Raw genomic sequence first — 22,964 nt, 5'->3', positions numbered from 1 at the left:
CTATCTATGAAGGCAGTATCTTCATATCTCTATACCACATATATTACATTAAAAGTACTAAGCTGTTCATAGCAGAAAATATTTTATCAAGTTTTTCTGGCTTGTACAAATATCCAAGGTTTCAGACTGAAAACAACAGAGATGTGGGTAATCTTACTGGAGACAGAAACACCATGCTGCTCAGTGTTGAGATTCAGAGCTGAGAACAAATGGAGCTGTGAAAGGTTTCTGTTTCACTGTAATGTTAATTTATCCAACTATAAAAAGCATGTCAATAGTTAATGACACTATTATTAAAGTTGGCAAATCTGCAATCAAGCAGGCTGAAAATTATAGTTTTCCTAGACTTCTTATACAAATATTTTTATAGAAAAATACTTTATACTATACAGAGTTGTATAATATGATCTTTTAAACTAGTTATTAAAGATATTCTGTATATCCTTTATTACAGATTGCTAAACTTTTCTAACAGCTTATCAACAGTGGTGTGATGACCATACACATGTAAAACAACAGGTGAAATTTATTGCAAACCTGGTGGCAGATGCTTTACCTTCATTATCTTATAAGTTGAGGAAACAGAGACTAGAGAGGTTGTGGAACTGGCCCAAGGCCACAGAGCTAGTTAAGGGTGACGCTGGGATGTCTGCTAAAATCAAATTCCAATGCTGCACCACTATCTCCTGCCTTTGCAAACTGCTCACCTATGACATCACATCCAATTTTTTTAGAACTACTTTTGTACCTATCCTATATACCTGAATATAATATAAAGCACTTTACACAATTCCTCATTCCTCAGAAGAAAAAGAGTTTAGTTTTCAACTCTTAGAGACATCACCTGATTAAATCAGTTAAAGAAAAGAAAGAAGAAAAAAAAAAAAGAGGGAGGCAAAGGTGGGTGTGGTACTGCGTCTGCAGCTCCAGCTACTCAGGAGGCTGAGGCCGGAGGATCACCTTAAGCCTGGGAACTCAAAGTTACAATGAGTTATGATCTCACCACTACACTCCAGCCTCAGCAACAGAGCAAGATCCTATCTCCTAAAAAAAAAAAAAAAAAAAAAAAAAAAAAAAAAAAAAAAAAGAGGCAAAGAAATAGAACAGATGTATTAGTACTCATTTATTGGAGGATATGCCTTCAAAGCTGAAGTGTTAGCTATCTTCATAAATAATCATTTAAAATAGATTTTTAAAAGTAATATATTGGCTGGGCACGGTGGCTCACCCCTGTAATCTCAGCACTTTGGGAGGCCGAGGCAGGCGGATCACAAGGTCAGGTGTTTGAGATCATCCTGGCTAACACAGTGAAACCCCGTCTCTACTAAAAATACAAAAAATTAGCCAGGCCTGGTGGCGGGCACGTGTAGTCCCAGTTACTCGGGAGGCTGCGGCAGGAGAATGGCATGAACCCGGGAGGCGGAGCTTGCAGTGAGCCTAGAGTGCACCACTGCACTCTAGCCTGGGCAACAGGGCGAGACTCTGTCTCAAAAAAAATTTTTTTTTTTTTTTTTTTTTTTTGAGACGGAGTCTCGCTCTGTCTCCCAGGCTGGAGTGCAGTGGCCAGATCTCAGCTCACTGCAAGCTCCGCTTCCCGGGTTCACGCCATTCTCCGGCCTCAGCCTCCCGAGTAGCTGGGACTACAGGCGCCCACCACCTCGCCCGGCTAGTTTTTTGTCTCCCTATGTTTGTCTCCCTATGTTGCCCAGGCTGGTCTCAAACCCCTGGACTCAAGGGATCCTCCTGCCTTAGACTTCCAAAAGTGCTGGGACTACAGGCATAAGCCACTGCGTCTGGCCCTGGCACATTATTTATAGTATGAAAACACCAAGAAACCATCATTAACTTTATAATAATCAATTACAACAAACTCTTATGGAGTTTTAGTATAATTTGCTTTTTCATAGATCACAGAAATCTTCCAGATTGGAAATTCACAAGAAAAAATTATTTTCAGAAATTACTCATGAAACTCTAAAGATAATAAATAATAGAAATCTTATTTCAGATGTCCTCCAGATAGGTACACTTTTTACAAAACCACAGCTTGGTGTATCCACAGAGCTGTTTTCAAATAATGACAATAAGATATACATGAGATACACTTAAAAAAAAAAAAAAACCCTGGATGGGTGCAATGGCTCACACCTAAAATCCCAGCACTTTGGGAGGCTGAGGCAGGTGGATCGCTTGAGTCCAGGAGTTTGAGACCAGCCTGGGGAACATGGCGAAGCCCTATCTCTACAAAAGATACAAACATTAGCTGGGCATGATGGTGTGTGCCTGTAGTCCCAACTACTAGGGAGGCTGAGGTGGGAGGATAGCTTGAACCAGAGAGGTCAAGGCTCGGTGAGCTGTGATCTACTCCAGCCTGGGTGATAGTGAGACACTGTCTCAAAAAAAAAATCACCAAAACCCACAAGAATGTATCATTACTGTGCATGGGTGTGCATGAATTTGGCTAAAAAATGTATGTATGTTGTCAAGTGGGACCAGGACCAACGCCCCCGGCTGATGGGAAGTCAAGAGCTGCTGTTTTGAAAGAGCCTCCATTTGGGCCTTGATGTCCTCTGCCTTCTTCTGTTCACTAACCTTAGCCTGTTGCTCAACTGCTTGTGCCTTTTCTTTCTCCACTCTGCAGGAAAAAAAGGAGAAACTTATCAGAAACTACCCTATTAGGCATCTAACATCTAATATAAGTGAAATCTGGTTGATTTTCACATCATACAAAGGTATGATATTATCTCAATTTAAAAATAAAACATTTGGCTGTGTGAGGTGGCTCATGCCTATAATCCCAGCACTGTGGGAGGCCGAGGCAGGCAGATCACTTGAGGTCAAGAGTTCAAGACCAGCCTGGCCAACATGGTGAAACCCCATCTCTACTAAAAATACAAATGTTAGCCAGGGCCGGGCACAGTGGCTCAGGCCGGGTGCGGTGGCTCATGCCTGCAAATCCCAGCATTTTGGGAGGCCGAGGCAGGTGGATTGATTGAGGTCAGGAGTTCGACCCATCTCTACTAAAAATATAAAAAATTAGCCAGGCGTGGTGGTGGCTGTCTGGCTGAGGCAGGAGAACTGCTTGAACTTCGGAGGTGGAGTTTGCAGTGAGCCGAGACTGCGCCACTGCACACCAGCCTGGGTGACAGAGCGAGACTCTGTCTTGGGGGGAAAAAAAAAAAGTTGGCCAGGCGTGGTGGCACATGCCTGTACTCCCAGCTACTTGGGAGGCTGAGGCAGGAGAATTGCTTCAATCTGGGAGGCAGAGGTTGCAGTAAGCTGAGATCGCGCCAACTGCACTCCAGCCTAGCTGACAGAGCAAGACTCTGTCTCAAAAAAAAAAAAAAAAGAGAGAGAGAGGACCTTACTAAACTATTCACCGCTAGCACTTAAAATCAAAGGTGGAGTAAAGTCAAGCTAGGACTTTACTGCACCGAATAAACGATTAAACTGATAATTCTTTCACCCCAGGTAGGGTGGCTCATGCCTGTAATCCCAGCACTTTGGGAGGCCAAGTTGGGTGGATCGCTTGAGCCCAGGAGTTCAAGATCAGCCTGAACAACACAGCAAAACCCCATCTCTGTACAAAAACTACAAACATTAGCTGGGCCTGGTATCATGCACCTATAGCCCTAGGTACTGGGGAGGCTGAGGGGGGAGGATCACTTGAGTCTGGGAGGCAGAGGTTGCAGTGAGCCAAGATTGTGTCACTGCACTCCAGCCTGGGTGACAGAGCAAGATCCTGTCTCAAAAAAAAAAAAAAAAAAAAAAAAAGTAATTTCCTGATTCTGAAGTGATAAAATCTTTAAATAGTTGACCAGGTATTAACCATTTCCTTACCTCTCAGCAAATGCCCTGATCTCCCACAATTCCAGCTCTTCTTCTGCTACCCAGGTTTCAATAATAACAGGGCCAGTTTGCTTGGGCGTTTCTGGTCTTTTTGGCCGCAGTGCACTTGATCGAAGGCCTTTCCTCTGAGGTGTAGGTGTTTCTTTGGAAAGGAAATCAGAGTATTTTAAGCAATATTGCTTCTAAAATTAAAGTACTTCTGGCATCTTCTATCATGAAAAATAGTGGTTGGCAAACTTTTCCTCTTAAATTGCCAGATGGTCTCTGCTGCAGCTACTCAGCTGTGCCTTTGTATCATGAAAGCAGCCAAAGACAACACATAGGTGAGTAAATGTGGCTGTGTTCCAATCAAATTTCATTTATCAAAGCAGGGTAGGCCAAGGCTCATGGGCTGTGGTTTGCTGACCCCCAAAATAAAAGGCTTATTAGCCTTTATACAACCTGTTTCTTCTACTTGGAGCACTATTCCTAGCCCCCACTGCTCATCTGACTAATGTCAATTCATCCTCCAGACCCCAACACGAATTCAACTTCCTACAAAAGACTAGCATGTTCTTCTCACACTTGGGTGTACAATATGTGTTTCCCTATCACCGCATACAGAAGGGGGATTTGAGAGTTACCAATATAAAGGGGAGATCTGAAACCTAAGAATAGATAAAATCTCCTCATAAAAAGATTTAAAAAATAAAAAGTAGGGAGGGACAAGCATTGAACCTTCCCATATATTCAATCACAAGGAAGCAGCAGAAGGAAACAGAAATGGTAGCAGGACCTGAATCGTACAAAGGGATACAAATCAAAGAAAAGTGATTTTAGGGGGCTGCAGTGGTTTGCATCAAAGGCTGTGGGGTCAAGGAGACTGAAGGCCTGTCAGGGACATCTTCCATCTGCTTCTCTGACCATCAACAGAGCTCTTTCTGTGCCAGGATGACCTTGTGATTTTTTTTTTTTTTTTTTTGGAGACAGAATCTCACTCTGTTGCCCAGGCTGGAGTACAGTGGTGTGAACTCAGCTCACTGCAATACCCCCATCCTGGGTTTACCAATTCTCATGCCTCAGCCTCCCAAGTAGCTGGGACTACAGGTGTGTAATACCACATCCAGCTACTTTTTGTATTTTCAGTAGAGATGGATTTCACCATGTTGGCCAGGCTGGTCTCGAACTCCTGACCTCAAATGACCCGCCCGCCTCGGCCTCCCAAAGTGATGGAATTACAGGCGTGAGCCACTGCGCCTGGCTGCTGTTTTAATTAAGCTAAAATTTATCATCCACTAGGAACAGGTGTTGCTTCATTAGTGCTCTTTTCAAAAAGGTTATTCTCCAAGAACTCCCAAGTTAATTTAATCAAGTTTCAAAAATTAAGTGTATACATTTGGGGAGAAGTAACTTTTATAAAAACACTATGTTTCTATCTAAGGACATTATCTTTTTATTTATTTATTTATTTGGAGACAGTGTCTCACTCTGTTGCCCACGCTAGAATGCAGGGGCACAATCTTGGCTAACTGCAACTTCTGCCTTCTGGGTATAAGTGATTCTCCTACTTCACCCTTCCAAGTAGCTGGGACTACAAGTGTGCACCACCATACCCGGCTAATTTTTGGTATTTTCAGTAGAGACGCAGTTTTGCTATGCTGGCCAGGCTGGTCTCAAACTCCTGATCTCAAGTGAAGTGCCCGCCTCAGCCTCCCAAAGTGCTGGGACTATAAGCTTGAGCCACATGCCCGGCCTGTATTTCTTTTCTTTTCTTTTTTTTGACATGGAGTCTCAATCTGTTGCCCAGACTGGAGTGAAGTGGTGCGATCTCAGCTCACTGCAACCTCCACCTCCCAGGCTCAAGCGATTCTCAGGCCTCGGCCTCCTGAGTAGCTGGGATTACAGGCATGCACGTTACCAGTATTTTTGTAACTTTTGTATATTTTGTAGGGATGGGGTTTCACTACCTTGTCTAGGCTGGGCTTGAACTCCTGGGCTCAAGTAATCCACCTGTCTTGGCCTCCCAATGTCCTGGAATTACAGGTGTGAGCCACTGAACCTGGCCTTTTTATACATTTCTTACTAGGTTTTCTCCTAAATATTTTTATTGTTTACATAAAATAACATGGACTTTATATATTTTCAATTTGGATACTACAATGAACTCCTATTAGTGCTAATACTTTTAATTCTCATGAATTTTCTAAGCATTCATAATTATCTATAAAATAGTGTTAATCTTCTTTTCCAACATTACTCTCTTATCTTATTGCAACACATATAACACTGATATTATAATACTATAAGCTTTTCTTTGCTTCCTTGAGATTAGGGGCCAAATCTCATTCTTCTATGTATTTGCCACCCAATGCGTATTGTATTGGTGCTCTATAAACATTTCTTGAGTAACTCTTTATGCCTCTTAGATTATCTCTAGCTTGAGCACTGAAGTATTTCACAATAGTTTTAATCCTTAAGAAATCTTTATTGACCCACTTACATATTAGACTCGGTACTAGTTACCAGGACTTGAACAAACCAGACAGACGAGATGGCTGCTCTATAGGAGCTGCTGGTCTGTGGTCAGGCAATGTCTCACATCTTAACTACAAGAGGTATTATTATAGCCCTTTGCTGTGCTTGGAACAAGGCTTACAGGCATCAATGTATGTCTACCAGAATCTTCCTATGTTTATTACTTTAATATCATTTCCAAAATTTGGCAGTTGTAAAAAATTTCTTTTTTAAAAGGTGAACAGAGAGAAGAAAAAAATATCAAATTTCAATTCATAAAATACATGGCTAACAGGTTAATAATGAAAGAATATAATTCCTTCTATTCCTTACCTTTTGGTGTTTCTGGAACTCCAATGGGACAAATGATTTTCCTGATACAATATTCAGATCGAATGCCGTAAGGACCAACATCTCTCCTCTTAATTATTTCTGTTGTTGTGATTTCAGTTTCGGATGTTTCTATGGTGATTTAATTCACATAGTATTAATAACCAACTGAAATACTCAGAGACTAAAAAGGTACATCTGGTGCTTTCAAAAAGACACACATGGAATAAACTTTTGGAAACATCTGACTAATTAACAGGATCACTAACATCTAACAGGATCACTGCTAGACTGCAACAATACCGAGCTTCTTCCTCACTGCAAATTTCTAAATGAAACAAAATGCTGCTGGGTAGAGCTGAGCTCCTGGTGGAAATACTCAATCAAAACAATAAAAAGCCTAGGACAGAAGCAGCAAGCACAGGCCTCCAGAAGTCTTAAATTTTTAATTAAACAATAATAAATATCTTTTAAAAAATGTAGACTGGTTCACACATAAGTGACTCATTTTATAATCTGAACTTTCCCTCCTGGCCCCTAGGATTTTATAGCATGTGCCAAACTTCAACAAAGCTGTATGTGAAAACAATTTTTTTTTTTTGAGACAGCGTTCTGCTCTGTTATCCAGACTGGAGGACATTGGTGGACCATAGTCACTGCGACCTTGAACTCCTGGCTCAAGCAATCCTCCTGGCCCCAGCCTCCCAAGTGGCAGCGACTATAGACACCTGTCACCAGGCCTAGTTGATTTTTTTTTCTTTTTTAATTAGAGTTTTGTAGAGACAAGGTCTCATTATGTTGCCCAGCCTGGTCACAAACTCCTGGCCTCAAGTGATCCTCCTACCTTGGCCTCCCAAAGTGCTAGGATTACAGGTGAGAGCTACCACACATGGCCAAAACTGTATTTTTAAAATACAAGCATTATATTTTATTATTATTATTTTATTTTTATTTTTTTTTGAGACAGTCTCCCTCTGTCACCCAGGCTGGAGTGCAGTGGCGCGATCTTCGCTCACTGTAAGCTCCACCTCCCGGGTTCATGCCATTCTCCTGAGTAGCTGGGACTACAGGCACCCACCACCATGCCTGGCTAATTTTTTGTATTTTTCGTAGAGACGGGGTTTCACCGTGGTAGCCAGGATGGTCTCGATTGCCTGACCTTGTGATTTGCCCGCCTCAGCCTCCCAAAGTGCTGGGATTACAAGCGTGAGCCACCGTGCCCAGCACATTATATTTTAATAAGAAAACAGAGATACTTAAAATTAAGTGAATAGGCAAGTCATTTTAGCTTTTTGTTAAAAGTTTTTTGAGACGGAGTCTCGCTCTGTTGCCAGGCTGGAGTGCAGAGACGCAATCTCAGCTCCCTGCAACCTCTGCCTCCTGGGTTCAAGTGATTCTTCTGCCTCACCCTCCCAAGTAGCTGGGACCCACGCCCAGCTAATTTTTCTATTTTTAGTAGAGACGGGGTTTCACCACGTTGGCCAGGATGGTTTCGATCTCTTGACCTTGTGATCCGCCCACCTCGGCCTCCCAAAGTGTTGGGATTACAGGCATGAGCCACCATGCCTGGCCTGTGATTTTGGCTTTTAAACTTAAATTAGAAAATAACTCCCCTTCCCCTTACCTGTCCGTGTAGTCCCTCCTCCTGGAGGAGCCTTGGCCGCCATGTCATCCCATCTCAAACTTGCCCACAGTAACCGTAACATCAGGCTCACTCCAGCTAAGGACTTTACGGTCTGAAGTCTATACCTGAAAGGAAAACCAAAGAAATCCATATATATATATCTTTATGTATACACACAGACATACACATTCATATTCACTCTACTAAACTGAAGGGTTGTGTTTCTTGTACTCATTAGGACTTCAGTATTTATAATATGGTTTTGTAAGACTTTGGTATTATATGTCCTTTAAAAGAAAAACTTCTTTGTTCACAGGCATAACAGGTACCTAACTTTTTTTAAAAAGGGTCGATATCCATTTTAAATGCCATATAAATTTATAAAATGAGAATGTTTCATTGTAAGGTTGGTAAGGCAAAAATTCATGAAGATTTTATAAATTTAACCTAATTCCAAAATATCTGTTAGGAAAATTTTGAGGACCAAATATAGAGAAATAGATAATTGTTATTAAATGTGATAAAGGAGTTTTGAAGGAAAAATCCTAACTTTTACAAAAACAAAAAACCTGAAAATGTTTAAATTTTCTAAAAGAATAAAATGAGGTCAGATGTGGTGGCTCACGCCTGTAATTCCAACACTCTGCGAGGCCGAGGCGGGCAGATCACCTGAGGTCAGGAGTTCAAGACCAACCTGACCAATATGGCAAAACCCCATCTCTACTAAAAATACAAAACTTAGTTGGGCATGGTGGTGCACGCCTGTAATCCCAGCTACTTGAGAGGCTGGAGGCAGAAGAATCAATTGAACCCAGAAGGCAGAGGTTGCAGTGAGCCAAGATCACACCATTGCACTCCAGCCTGGGTGATAAGAGTGAAACTCCATCTCAAAATAAATAAATAAATTAATTAATTTAATTAAATTAAACCCAAGACATCTTACAAAACTAGTAAGACCTTTCTAAATGGACAAAAACATTCTGCATCCAAATGGTGGTTCTTCAAAACATGAACAAATGGATGATGAATAAAGCTAATACTAATAAAACTTTAACAGCATTAGTGTAGTTTTCGAATTCTACAATGAATAATAAAATATTAGAAAAAGGACAATTACCAGCTGGGCGCAGTGGCTCACACCTATAATCCCAGCACTCTGGGAGGCCGAGGTGGGTGGATCACGAGGTCAGGAGTTTGAGACCAGCCTGGCCAACATAGTGAAACCCCATCTCTACTAAAAATACAAAAAATTGCCGGGCGCGGTGGCTCAAGCCTGTAATCCCAGCACTTTGGGAGGCCGAGACGGGCGGATCACAAGGTCAGCAGATCGAGACCATCCTGGTTAACACGGTGAAACCCCATCTCTACTAAAAAATACAAAAACTAGCCGGGCGAGGTGGCAGTCGCCTGTAGTCCCAGCTACTCGGGAGGCTGAGCCAGGAGAATGGCGTAAACCCGGGAGGCGGAGCTTGCAGGGAGCTGAGATCTGGCCACTGCACTCCAGCCTGGGCGACAGAGCTAGACTCCGTCTCAAAAAAAAAAAAAAAAAAAAACAAAAAATTAGCTGGGCATGGTGGCGGGTGCCTGTAATCTCAGCTACTTGGGAGGCCAAGGCAGGAGAATCGCTTGAACCCAGAGGGCGGAGGTTGCAGTGAGCCGATATCGCTCCACTGCACTCCACCTTGGGCAGCAGTGCGAGACTCTATCTCAAAAAAAAAAAAAAAAAAAGAAAGAGAAAGGACAAGACCGTATTACTTATCAACAGACAAATCTCTCTGTGTTCATGTTTGTTTCTAAACATTGTGTATGGAGTTATTAAACGTTTTAGACATTCTTTAAAAATACTCAAAATGTATTTCAAAATAAATTTACTTAACTGCATTAAATATCATGTCCTAAAATGGAATTCATTATATTTTTGTGTAAATGAATACTTTGTTGACATTTTCACTATACTTAAATGAACTTAGTGGTTGATTATGGTGTAGACAAAGCCTATAAAATAAAAATAATGTCCTCTTCTAATAGATGTGGAAGGTAAATCTCAAAAATTCTGCATGCAAAAGGCAATGCCCTTTTTTTTTTTTTTTTTTTCCAGAGACAGAGTATTGCTCTGTTGCCCAGGCTGGAATGAAGTACAGTGATCTTGGCTCACTGAAACCTTTGCCTCCCGGTTCAAGTGATTCTCCTGCCTCAGCCTCCAGAGTAGCCGGGATTACGGGCGCCCACCCAAACATCCAGCTAATTTTTGTATATTATTTTTTTGAGATGGAGTTTTGCTCCAGGCTGGAGTGCAATGGCGCGATCTCGGCTCATTGCAACCTGCACCTACCGGGTTCAAGCGATTCTCCTGCCTCAGTCTCCTGAGTAGCTGGGATTACAGGCGCCCGCCACTACGCCCGGCTAATTTTTGTATATTTAGTAAAGACGGGATTTCATCACATTGGCCAGGCTGGTCTCGAACTCCTGAACTCAGGTGATCCACCTGCCTTGGCCTCCCAAACTGCTGGGATTACAGGAGGCATGAGCCACCGTGCCCGCCCTTTCTGCGTAGAAAGCAGTGCTTTCTATTGACAGTATTCAGTTGGAAAAATGAACACTGTGAGAGGGAAAGCTCTAGCCAAAAAGTTGCTGCAGCTTCTGAACTTCCCATATCCACTTGTGACACCATTACTCTCTCTGCTGTGTTACTGCACTATGAATCTTCTCACCCGGACAGAGCAGGTCAAGGGGAAATCAGAGGGGAAATATTAACTACTGCAGGGATGTCCCAAGAGGGGGAAAGTGTCTGTCCCTTTCAGACCATACCCCATAGTAATTCCTAGAGATCTTTAATGTCATAGGAGAAAGCAAATAAACATTTATTTGGAAGGAAAAGTTCATCCTCATTCTCTGTGGTCAAACAATGACTTTAAAGTATCCTTATTTTAAAATGGAAATAACACCGGGGAGGAACACACCACATGCATGGCAAGTCTGCTCATTCAAGCATTCATTCAAAAAATACTTGAGCATCTTCTATGTGTTAGACTATGTGACAGGAGTTGGGGACACAGAGGTGAACTAGAATCTGTCTGTGTTCTCAGAGCTGAAAGAGGAAAGGACAAGGGAGGGACATATGAGTTGGCTCGGGAATGAGGATCACAGCTTTGCTGGAGTCTCAAAGGACAAGTTAAGAGCATGGGAGTTGCTGATCAAAGGTAAAGGGCACAAATACACTAAAGAGAATAGTGTGCAGGAGTACACATTTCTTCTCAGAGACCACATCCAGCGTTTTATGACTGGAGGGAAGGGGTGTGGAGGTACAGAAAGAGATGAAGGTGGCATGAGAGAGAAAGGCAGAAGCCAGAATGCACTGTACCAAATTAAAAGATTAAAGAAGAGCATTAAAGGGTATGTATATTAAGTCCTCTGAGATTTATCCAGTACTGGATGGGTACTTTCCATGTACTGGATCCAGTACTTTCCATGAATGTGATCTACAGGTGACAAATGCTTTCCCCGCTCCTTGCTGCAGTAGTTAGCAAGTCCCTTAGCTCAGTCAGACTATTCACAGGATAGAGGGGCATTTTAGGAGAATCTCTGGCAGCACTGTGGAGGACAACTATCAGTTCAACGTGACAATGAAGCACAGAATCAGGGCCTGGGAGGATGGGCATAAGGGAATGGATGGTATGGAGGGAAAAAGAGGCCCTACTGAGTCTATGAGACAAGTTTTCCAACATTGCTCATTAATAACAAAGATCACACATGCATCTTTGGCATTCTTAACTCCTAACCATCAGATGTATTCTATTCAAGTGTTAGTATAAAAATGCATTTCACGTGCATGGCTTTTTATAGCAATATGCTTTTTAAAAATGCATTCTAAAGTCATGATCAATTTACATATTTACCCATGCCTCCATTAGACAGAAAGGATTATGCTTCTCTCAAATTTGTTTTAGCAAATTAAGATGTTAGCATACATTTGAAGGCAGTATCGATTTAAAATGTATAATGTTTAATGGAAGGTATTTCCTTCCACTAAAAAATGTGAAATCAAGTAATACAAACTGCGCCATCGTGCACACTAAGACATGAAATTCAGCTCCTGAAATTCAGCTGTGCAGAACAGGGCCCTGAGCAACACTTGATCAGGACCGGTGCCTAACTCTGCTGGAGCGTTCAGAGAAGAGTGCTTCCCAGTTAAGCCTACCCTCCGTTTCAGAATACAAAGAGCAGAAAGGTCGGCCTCCACAACTGCCAGGTCACTTTATAATTAAAGTATTTGTACACAGTAACTTTTCCAGTGGGAAAGAAGTTACCTGCAGGACAGTCAAGGACACATTTTGGGACCGCTCTCAATGAAGAAAGCAGAAAAGTGCAGAGTAATCCTATAAATCCATGAATTGTAATGAAGAGTTCCTTGATTCCCTGCAGGATTCTGCAAATCCTTCATTGCAGGCCCTGCAGAGAAATTGTACTTTTCAGCTGTCTCTATTGAATGTGTAATGGAGTGATGATATTTTATTTCAAATCAAAAGATGAGTTATAAAAAACTTGGTCAAACAAACTATGACTGGTTGTATTAATAAATGAATTCCTTCATAGAGAGTACTTACTTTTTTTTCTAATACTAGCTGATTGTAATATAAAGGAAATCAAAAAAGTGTGATTTTTAAAGAAATTGGAAAACTATTAAAAGACACACAAAAACGAAGCCTAAGGGGAAATGAAAACGGCTCCGTAACTCGCTGAAATAATTTGAGGATCCTAGCAAAATCTAACTGCAACTATGACCGATTCTGATTTCTAAAGATGTTCCCAGAACTCTCATATTTTCAATGTTTATGTTCCATCCTTCTCAATTACAGGGGTGAAAAGATAAAGACAAGGACATGAAAAAGGAGAAAGCAAGGACAAATAAGTGAAATGTGATATAGCAGATAAAGTACTAGACTGGGATTTAGGAAAACCGGGCACTATTCCTGTGTCTCTGTAGCCACAGGCAAATCACTGTACATTTACAAAACATAAGAAGTTCTAAGATCCCTTCCCAACATCGAACTACATGATTTTACAAGTACCAACACTATCTATTTAGGACGCATCCCCTAAACCTAAAGTGCCCAGAAAAGTTTAAATTAGGACTCTTTCTGGGTTTAAAAAAATTTCTCAGGAATCTTAGAGACTACCTATTCATACGTAAATAACAGAGAACTCCAAAACAAATGTTTATCATGCAAATAAGCTACATTAGGAAGATTTTCACATTATGATAAGCTTTATGAAATTTACAGGCATGTTTCTTTATGTCTTATTTTTTACGAATTACCTAATAAAATACAAACATTCCAGAAAGTTGGTGATTATCTTGTTCCCAGAGCAGTAACTCAGAAAATCAGACCACAAAAACAATCACATCTGACACGTTCCTTTTGTCTTATGAAAGTTAAAACTGAATATCATTTTAAAACATTCTCTTAAATTTTAAGTCTTTAAACATTTTTCCCTACAAAAACTTTAGTACATACCAGTTGGCCAATTTTGAAGCTTTCTGTATCCTGTTTCCATGACTATCTTTAGCCATTAATATGTTTCCTGTCTTATCTCTATTATCTCATTTTTAAAAAATGAGATATTCTTGTGAGATAATTCTTTCAAAAATTTTCTCCCTCCCCAAATACATTTTAAAGTACATACCTCCAAGTGATGCCAAAGGTTGGTCTAGGAGAAGGATATGGCCATATATCCAAAGCAGGTTTTGCATTGTAATTAAAATAAGGGACCTCTCGGATTCCTCCTTTTCTGGCCAACTTTTTTAAGTCATCGTTAGGCAAAACAAAAATGCTCTTCTTGCTGCTCTTGGTAACAAATTTTCTATAGGATGGCAGAGCTGTACCTGAGCGAGTCTTCTTTGGTCTTGAAAATTTCATCAGTTTCACTTTGTCTCGTGTGGAATACTCTTTGCTCACAGTCATAGATGTAACCAGCGTGCCTCCTGTGGTGGTCAAGGAGTCTGTCACTGTCGTGGTGACCACAGTTTTGCTCTGCTCCTTTACAGAGATGATGTCCACACTGCTGCCCGTGGAAGGTGTGGAAAGCTTGGTCACCGTTGTAGTGGTGGTTGTGACAGTGGATTTCGCACAATTTTCTGTGGAAGAAACCACAGTTTGCTTATCGCCTTTTTCTACCTTGATCACAGTTTTTGATTCTGTGGCCACAGTGGAAGTCATCGTAGTGACTTCTGTGATGACGGTTTTTCTTTTAGATTCTCCATTGACATTTTCATTTTTGTTGACAGGCAGACCATTTTCATCAATAAAGTCATTACTGAGATTAGATTCCTCTCCAGAAGTAACAGGTGATGAACTACCTTTCTTAACTTCTGAGGTTTCTATTTCCATATCTTCTACCTGATTAACTGAATTGCTTTCTGGACAAGATGGTGAAGGTGTGGTCGTCTGTGTACCGTCAGACTCTTTGGTTGATGGCAGGGTCTCAAGGCTATCTCGGTAGTTACCTTCAGCATCTGAAGAACTCAGTAAATGTGATTTTGTTTCGGAGCTGTTTCTTTCATTAAAATCTTCCATGATGACATCACCATTAATGAACGGCCTTACAGCAGATTCTTTAACAGTCAATGATTTAATATCATTCTCAGGGATTATTTTATTTATATTATTAACCTTTGGTTCAACATTACCACTTACTACTTTACTCTCAGAAATTTCTTTCAAGCATTCACCTTTCAAATATATCTTAGGTTTATTATCTTTTCCATTTATTTGAAATGTACTTGTTCTCTGTCCTTTCTTTTCAGACTCTCGATTTTCATTATTCTTTTTGTCAGTAGTATTTTTTAGCTTTATTTGATCACTACATTTATTAACTGATCTCTCCTCTAATTTCTTCTGCTGACTTGTTTTTTTACCATTTGCTTCAGTTACCTTACCCAGCAGTCTGTCCTCACAGTTTCCAGTGGACTTCTCAGAAACCAATTCACATTTTAATGGCTCCAAGCCTTCAATACCTTGTTCTTGAGTTCTGAACTGTTCAGAAATACTTTCATTGCTATTCTGAACAATCATATCTTCTTCACTGCTATCGTGAATAGACACAGTATCAGAACTATTTTCCAAAGTGCTATTAGATTCAGAGTCACATCCCAGTTTTCCTTCAAAGTCCATTGCTTTTGACAGAGGTGTGGCATCTCTGTCATTGGTACTTTTAGGCACTGATGAATGTAAAGCACTCTTGGAAGAAGAAACGATGGTGTCGTTTTCCTCCTGTATGAGCAGTTTTTCGTTCCTATAGATCAAAGAACCAATATCACCTGCATTGGCTAGTTTAGAGTCATCAATGAAAATACCATTTCCTTTTGTTCTACTCTTACTGGGTTCCTGGCCTTTCCTGGCAGGGTCAGAGGCATTTTCTTCTATGTCATTTTCAACGGAATTTTCTTTCTGACAGTTTGTTTCTGGGCTCCGAAAGGAGACATCATCTAACACTTGATCTTTTGGATAAAGTTTGTTGGTGGTACGACTAGGATCCCTCATTCCAAGAACTGAGGAATCACTTTCTGAACATCCCGGAATCAAGTCCTCAGGTCGATCATTATTTGCATTCGGGCTCTGTTCTTGTCGCATCGAGTCACTCTGATACCCTTCTTTTGCTTTTGTTATTACTGGTGATTCAGAGAGATTTTTTGAAGAATTTGTAGAAGTCTTTCCTATACCCTTAATTCCACCCTCCAACTTGATTTTTTCGAGGCGCTGTTTTTCTTCCAGTGTAAACTGTTTAATTCTCCTTTCAAGAAGTCCATCTAGTTTGGATGATTTTGTTTTCTTTTTGTAACTAGTCCTTAGATGAAAACCCTCACTAACATTGACCACATCTACTTGAGAACTCTCCTGACAATTTACATGTGACTCTGTTTTCATGTCATCGTCTATTTCCATTGGTTCTTCCTTGCAGGGTTTATCACTGTCAGAATCTAAAAGCTCCTTCACATCTGTGAAACAAAGACATTTATAGAAATGTAACTTTTACTCTGAAAGGAGGAATTTATACTTTTTTTTTTTTTTTTGAGATGGAGTCTCACTCTGTTGCCCAGGCTGGAGTGCAGCGGCGTGATCACAGTTCACTGCAACCTCCGCCTCCTGGGTTCAAGCAATTCTCATGCCTCAGCTTCCCGAGTAGCCGGGATTACAGGCATGTGACACCATGCCTGGCTAGTTTTTGAATTTTCAGTAGAGACATGGTTTCACGATGTTGGCCAGGCTGGTCTTGAACTCCTGACCTCAGGTGATCCGCCCAACTCAGCCTCCCAAAGTGCTGAGATTACAGGCATGAGCCACTGTGCCTAGCCAAAAATATTAAAGTATCTATTTTTCTCATTTTCTCTCTAGAGTTTAAACATATATTTCAAAGTTCCTGGTCAATAGATAGTGTTGAACTTTATGAGACATACATCCCCAAAATAATTAAATATTCTGATCCTTAGTATCTAAAAACGATGGAATGCCATAATGAAAAAGTACTTAGTATGTGGCAGGCTACTGCACACGCTAGTACCTTCATGTAATATTTTGTATAGACTTTTACAGTTATAACGTATCTCTAGCCACATGCATTATTTAGCTTATTTAGTTTTTTAAAAAATGACTTGTTACAAAAGACAATGTAGTTCCTCAAAAGGTTAAACAGAGTTACCATATGATCCAGTAATTCCATTTCTAGGTATATCTCCAAGAGAAGTGAAAACGCTTGGCCACAAAAAACTTCTGCATGAATGTTCATAGCAGCATTATTCATAATAGCCAAAAGAGGAAACGGCCCAATGTCCATCAACTGATGAATGGATAACAAAATGTGGCATATCCATACAGAGTATTATTCAGAAATAGAAAGAAAATACTGATACATGCTACAACATGGATGAACCTTAAAAACATGCTAAGTGGATGAAGCCAGCCACAAAGGACCACATATTGCCTGATTCCATTTCTATGGACTGTCCAAAATAGGCAAATCCAGAGAGACAGAAAGAAGACCGCTAAGCTGGTGGCACTTTGGGGAAGGATTGGTAAGTAACTGCTAATGGGTATGAATGAGGCTTCTTTTCAAGGTTATGAAAATGTTCTAAGATTGACGTGATAATGGTTGAACTTTGTGACTATACTAAAAACCACTGAATTTACACTTTAATTGGGTGAATTGTATGGGATATGAATTACATTTTAATAAAGCTATTATCAAGAAAACACAACGCAGTACCTTTCCTGTGGTGGGACCCCGATCCACTGCATTCTTATCACCCCCAGGCTGCCCTCCACAGCTGACTCTCCTTACCTTGGTCCTTCTTCTCAGTAATCTTTGAGATATCCATTTCACTTTGGTCTGCTCCTTTTGCAGCATCTGAATCTTTTACCTCATCTTTTTCAGAATCAGGCTCTGTTTTTATTTTTTTGGGACTTCGTGAACATTTTCTTTTATCTGACTCATCCATATTTTCATCCATATTATTTTTGGCTAAAAAGAACCGTGTATAGCATAATTAACGTTATTTCCAGTATTAGTACTTTAATATGTCAAGTTTAGTGAAAACAAACAAGTATTTTCCAGCAAGTTATGTTTCATTTTTTCATTAAAAAAAAAAAAAAGGACAAAGGTCTTATTGAGTATAAGGTACCATATAATCCTATATGCCTGGCTGACCTAAAACATAGAAAGAATGACTGAATTTCAGACATTTCAGAAAACTTTGTACAAACATTTTTGGTGAAACATGATTTATGAAATTTGTTTTAAAACACTGCAGGATTAAAAAAAAAAAAAAAAAAAAGTGGACCTGGTGCAGAGGCTCATGCCACTCTACTCCAGCCTGGGTGACAGAGTGAGGCTCTGCATCCAAAAAAAAAAAAAATTGTTAATTTAGTAACATAGCTACAAGATAAACATTAATGCTACAGGCTGGCGTGGTGACTCATGCCTATAATCCCAGCACTATGCGGGGCAGAGGTGGGTGGATCACCTGAGGTCAGGAGTTTCAGACCCGGCCTGGCTAACATGGTGAAACCCCATCTCTACTAAAAATACAAAAATTATCTGGGCGTGGTGGTGCGCAACTGTGATCCCAGCTACTCAGGAAGCTGAGGCAGGAGAATTGCTTGAACCTAGGAGGCGGAGGCTGCAGCGAGCTGAGGTCACGCCACTGCACTCCAGCCTGGGTGACAGAACGAGACTACGTCTTAAAAAAAATAAGCGGTCAGTGACAACTGAAACAAGAGTGATAAAATTTGGATGGGTGTGGTAGCTCATGCCTGTAATCCTAGCACTTTGGGAGGCAAAGGCAGGTGGATCACTTGAGGACAAGGAGTTCAAGACTAGCCTAGCCAACATGGTGAAACCCCGTCTCTATTAAAAATAGAAAAATTAGCCAGGCATGGTGGTGCACACCTGTGATCCCTACTCAGGAGGATGAGGCAGGAGAATCGCTGAAACCTGGGAGGTGGAGGTTGCAGTGAACTGAGATCGTACCACTGCACTCCAGCCTGGGTGACAGAATGAGACTCCATCTCAACAAAAAAAAAGTGGTGATTAGCCGGGCGTGGTGGCTCAAGCCTGTAATCCCAGCACTTTGGGAGGCTGAGACGGGCGGATCACAAGGTCAGGAGATCGAGACCATCCTGGCTAACACGGTGAAACCCCGTCTCTACTAAAAAAATACAAAAAAACTAGCCGGGCGAGGTGGCGGGCGCCTGTGGTCCCAGCTACTCCGGAGGCTGAGGCAGGAGAATGGCGTAAACCCGGGAGGCGGAGCTTGCAGTGAGCTGAGATCCGGCCACTGCACTCCAGCCTGGGCGACAGAGCCAGACTCAGTCTCAAAAAAAAAAAATAATAAAAAAATAATAAAAAAAATAAAAAAAGTGGTGATAACTGAAACAAAAGTGATAAAATTTGGGTGGGTGTGGTGGCTCATGCCTGTAATCCCAGCACTTTGGGAGGCTGAGGCAGGCAGATCACTTGAGGCCAGGAGTTCAACACCAGCCCAGCAAGGTGAAACGCCATCTCTACTAAAAATACAAAAATTAGCCAGGCGTGGTGGTACGAGCCTGTAGTCCCAGCTACTTGGGAGGCTGAAGCAGGAGAACTGCTTGAACCTGGGAGGTGGAGTTTGCAGTGAGCTGAGATGGTGCCACTGCACTCCAGCCTGGCTGACAGAGTGAGACTCTGTCACACACACACAAAAATATAATGAAAGAAAACTCGTGTATAAAGGATTATCACAATCTGTTCGATGATTCCAGAAAGTCCACATTAGTGGTTTCTAACATACTTTGTGTCACAGAACCCTATTAGAAATGGATAAATACTATGATCCTCTACCAAGGAAAAAAGTATGTATATAAACTTTTGTAATCTATTTCAATGGTTCTTGGACTCCTTGAAGTTTATATAACAGAATAAAAGACTGAAGAAAAATCATGAAATGCAATGTGTGGCCTTGCCTGGACCTGGTTTACTGCTAACAGTAAAAAGGTACCTCTAAGACAACTAGGGCAAGTGGAATATGGACTGAAAATCAGATGATTAATTTATTAATTATCGTTAATTTGTTGAGTGTGACAATGACATGATGGTTATGGAAAAAATGTCTATGTAGCGATATATACTGAACTTCTGGTGAAACATAATTTCTGGGATTTGTTTTAAAACACTACAGAATTTAAAAAAGTGGTCAGTGACAACTGAACCAAGAGTGACAAAATTTGGCTGGGAGCAGTGACTCACACTGTAATCCCAGCACTTTGGAAGGCCAAGGCAGGCAGATCACTTGAGGTAAAGAGATCGAGACCATCCTGGCCAACATGGTGAAACCCCATCTCTACAAAAAATGCAAAAATTAGCTGGGCATGGTGGCCTGCGCCTGTAGTGCCAGCTACTTGGGAGGCTGAGGCAGAAGAATTGCTTGAACCCGGGAGGCGGAGGTTGCAGTGAGCCGAGATACGCTACTGCACTCCAGCCTGGCAACAGAGCGAGATTCCATCTCAACAAAACAAAAACAGAAACAAAAAAAACAACCTCCCAACCCCCACAAAAAAACCTCATTTATGTGACAGTGTTTTGGAAGCCTCTATCACTTCCTTTCTGGTTTTCTCTTACGTGCAACAATGCTAAGGTTACCAGATACACGACTCCTCAAGAAGTGAATTAGTACTGAATTTAAGATTTTTTTTTTTTAAGAGATTGAGTCTTGCTCTGTCATCCATGCTCGAGTGCAACAGCACAATTGTAGCTCACTGCAACCTCAAACTCCTGGCGTCAAGCAATCCTCCTGCTTCAGACCCCCAAGTAGCACCACGTGGCAACACGCCTGGTTAATTTTTTAAACTTTTTTGTAGACATGGGGTCTTGCTATGTTGCCCAGGTTGGCCTTGAACTCCTGGGCTCAAGTGATCCTCTGGCCTCAAGTGATCCTCCTGCCTTAGCCTCTCAAAGCACTGGGATTATAGGTGTAAGCCACTGCGGCTGGCCTGAATTTTTTTTTTTTTTTTTTTTGAGACAGTCTTGCTTTGTCGTCCAGGTTAGAGTGCAGTGGTGCAACCTTGGATCACTGTAACCTCTGCCTCCTGGGTTTAAACCATTCTCCTGCCTTAGCCTACTGAGTAGCTGGGATCACAGGTGTGTGCCAGCACACCCAGTAAATTTTGTATTTTTAGTAGAGACGGGGTTTCACCATATTAGCCAGGGTAGTCTAGAACTCCCAAGTAATACACCTGCCTCGGCCTCCCAAAGTGCTGGGATTACAGGCATGAACCACTGCACCTGGTGGCCTGGCCTGAATCTAAGATTTTGAAAAATGATAATCAGGCGGCTGAGGCCTCTTCTAAAAAACAAGTTCAATTCTACGATCTTACGGAAATCTGAGACATCAAATTCCTGTGAATAAAGGTAATTTTTACAGTTTTAGGGTTTTAGTAAACTAAATTGGTAATTTTGCAGTACTATTAAAAATTTCAGGAAAATGTTTTTATCTAAAATATAGTCAATATACTACTACAAATTTATAAGAAATATAAAGCAGAACGATTATGCAGAAAACGTAATTTTAATTACTTACTTCCTTCTAATGACTTTCTGTAATTCACATTAGTATTGCCTGGCAATTTAGGAACAAACCTATAAACATGAGTTTTACTAATCCAGCTCCAACCACCATATCCTGTCACTCTGTACTCTTCACCTTTTTGTTTCCAAACCTGGTGTAAATGAAAACATTAAACAGTAAGAATGACAATGCTTATAAACCACATGTGGTTTTATGCATTTTTACCAAACAAGTTTCAAAGTGAGGCAAATTAAATTTACTAATCATCCCCAGGTTTTTCCAAGTGGGGACAAAAAAAAATTTACTAATCAACTTAGTTTTCACTGGGAATCAAAGGTCAATGAAATAATGCTCCTTTTTAGCATGTAAAAATTAAGACAATTTTATAGTTTTAGAACAACTTCAACAAATTGTCCTCATAAGCCTCCTATATTCTACTAAGATAAACTGATGCTTTGTAAATTTGCCAGGAAGATGTACTTCATCCCTAACATATTACTTAAAAGACTATGTCAAAAGTAGGCCAGGCGCAGTGGCTCACACCTGTAATCTCAGCACTTTGGGAGGCCAAGGCAAGAGATCACCTGAGGTCAGGAGTTCAAGACTTACCTGGCTAACATGGCGAAACCCTGTCTCTACTAAAAATACAAAAATTAGCCGGGCATGGTGCTGCACGCCTATAATCCCAGCTACTCAGGAGGCTGAGGCAGAAGAATCATTTGAACCTAGGGGGCTGAGGCTGTAGTGAGCCAAGATTGTGCCACTGCACTCCAGTCTGAGCAACAGAGCCAGACTCTGTCTCAAAAATAAATAAATAAATAAAATAAAAAGACTATGTCAAAAGTAAAATAAAATTAGTAAGTATTCAAAGTTTCAGGATAAAAGTTTCAGAAATGGCTAACACTATTTTAAAGGGTTGTTGTAAAAATTACCTGATGTTTAACTGGAAATGTGTATTTTACCCATGTTGCTTGCTGCATCGTTTCTTCCTCTTCCTGTTTTTTCTCTTTTTTTTTGACTTTCTCCTTTTCTTCTCTTTCAATTGATGTCATCCGGTGTAACCTAAGAATGCATGGATAGAAAGACAATGTTAACTTAGAAAAATAAACAGAAAAGATAAAAATGCAATACTGAAAAATTAGGAAGACAAAGCAGACTTATTTATAATCCTATAAACCAGACAACCCCAATTGACAAAACTTAGTTGTAGTTGTACAATTCCTTAATAAGAAAAGACAAAAGAGTACAAAAAGGCAAAAACAAGAAATGCTATCCTTTCCATGCCTCCTCATAAGAAATAATTATGATTTATTCCTAAAACATTTCATGTACATACCAACATTTATGTATCTCTTTACATAGTCCATTACATATTCACACATATGTATTTTATAGTGCACACACAACCACAGTTTTTAATCAGTGGATAATTACACTAGAAGATCTTTCCTTATCAAAATACACAGATGTTTTAAGGAATTAAAAAATATACCATTGCATGGATACGCTATAATTTATTAAACCAGGTCACTGTTAAAGAATATTTTGTTTCCAGAGTTTTTTCCTTCCAAA

The 22,964-nt window shown here is 40.6% G+C and overlaps 1 protein-coding gene across 19 annotated transcripts in view; it reads right to left on the bottom strand.

Moving 5' to 3' along the window:
- The window catches only part of BPTF (bromodomain PHD finger transcription factor), a 152,704-nt gene that overhangs the window by 51,427 nt on the left and 78,313 nt on the right, over positions 1-22,964 (bottom strand). For all 19 annotated transcript variants that reach the window (XM_028836699.2, XM_028836703.2, XM_028836708.2 and 16 more), the window contains 8 exons: positions 22,325-22,454; positions 21,405-21,543; positions 17,633-17,812; positions 13,982-16,292; positions 8,297-8,421; positions 6,676-6,804; positions 3,841-3,991; positions 2,593-2,635 (listed from right to left, as the gene is read on the bottom strand). In XM_028836699.2, the coding sequence (XP_028692532.2) occupies positions 2,593-2,635; positions 3,841-3,991; positions 6,676-6,804; positions 8,297-8,421; positions 13,982-16,292; positions 17,633-17,812; positions 21,405-21,543; positions 22,325-22,454 (3,208 nt within the window). The remainder of the gene's footprint in view (positions 1-2,592; positions 2,636-3,840; positions 3,992-6,675; positions 6,805-8,296; positions 8,422-13,981; positions 16,293-17,632; positions 17,813-21,404; positions 21,544-22,324; positions 22,455-22,964) is intronic.

The sequence above is a fragment of the Macaca mulatta genome, chromosome 16 (genome assembly GCF_049350105.2).
Source record: "Macaca mulatta isolate MMU2019108-1 chromosome 16, T2T-MMU8v2.0, whole genome shotgun sequence".
Classification (NCBI taxonomy): domain Eukaryota; kingdom Metazoa; phylum Chordata; class Mammalia; order Primates; family Cercopithecidae; genus Macaca; species Macaca mulatta.
The sequence above is the reverse complement of the archived record's forward strand: the minus strand, read 5'-3'. Positions and strand labels throughout refer to the sequence as shown.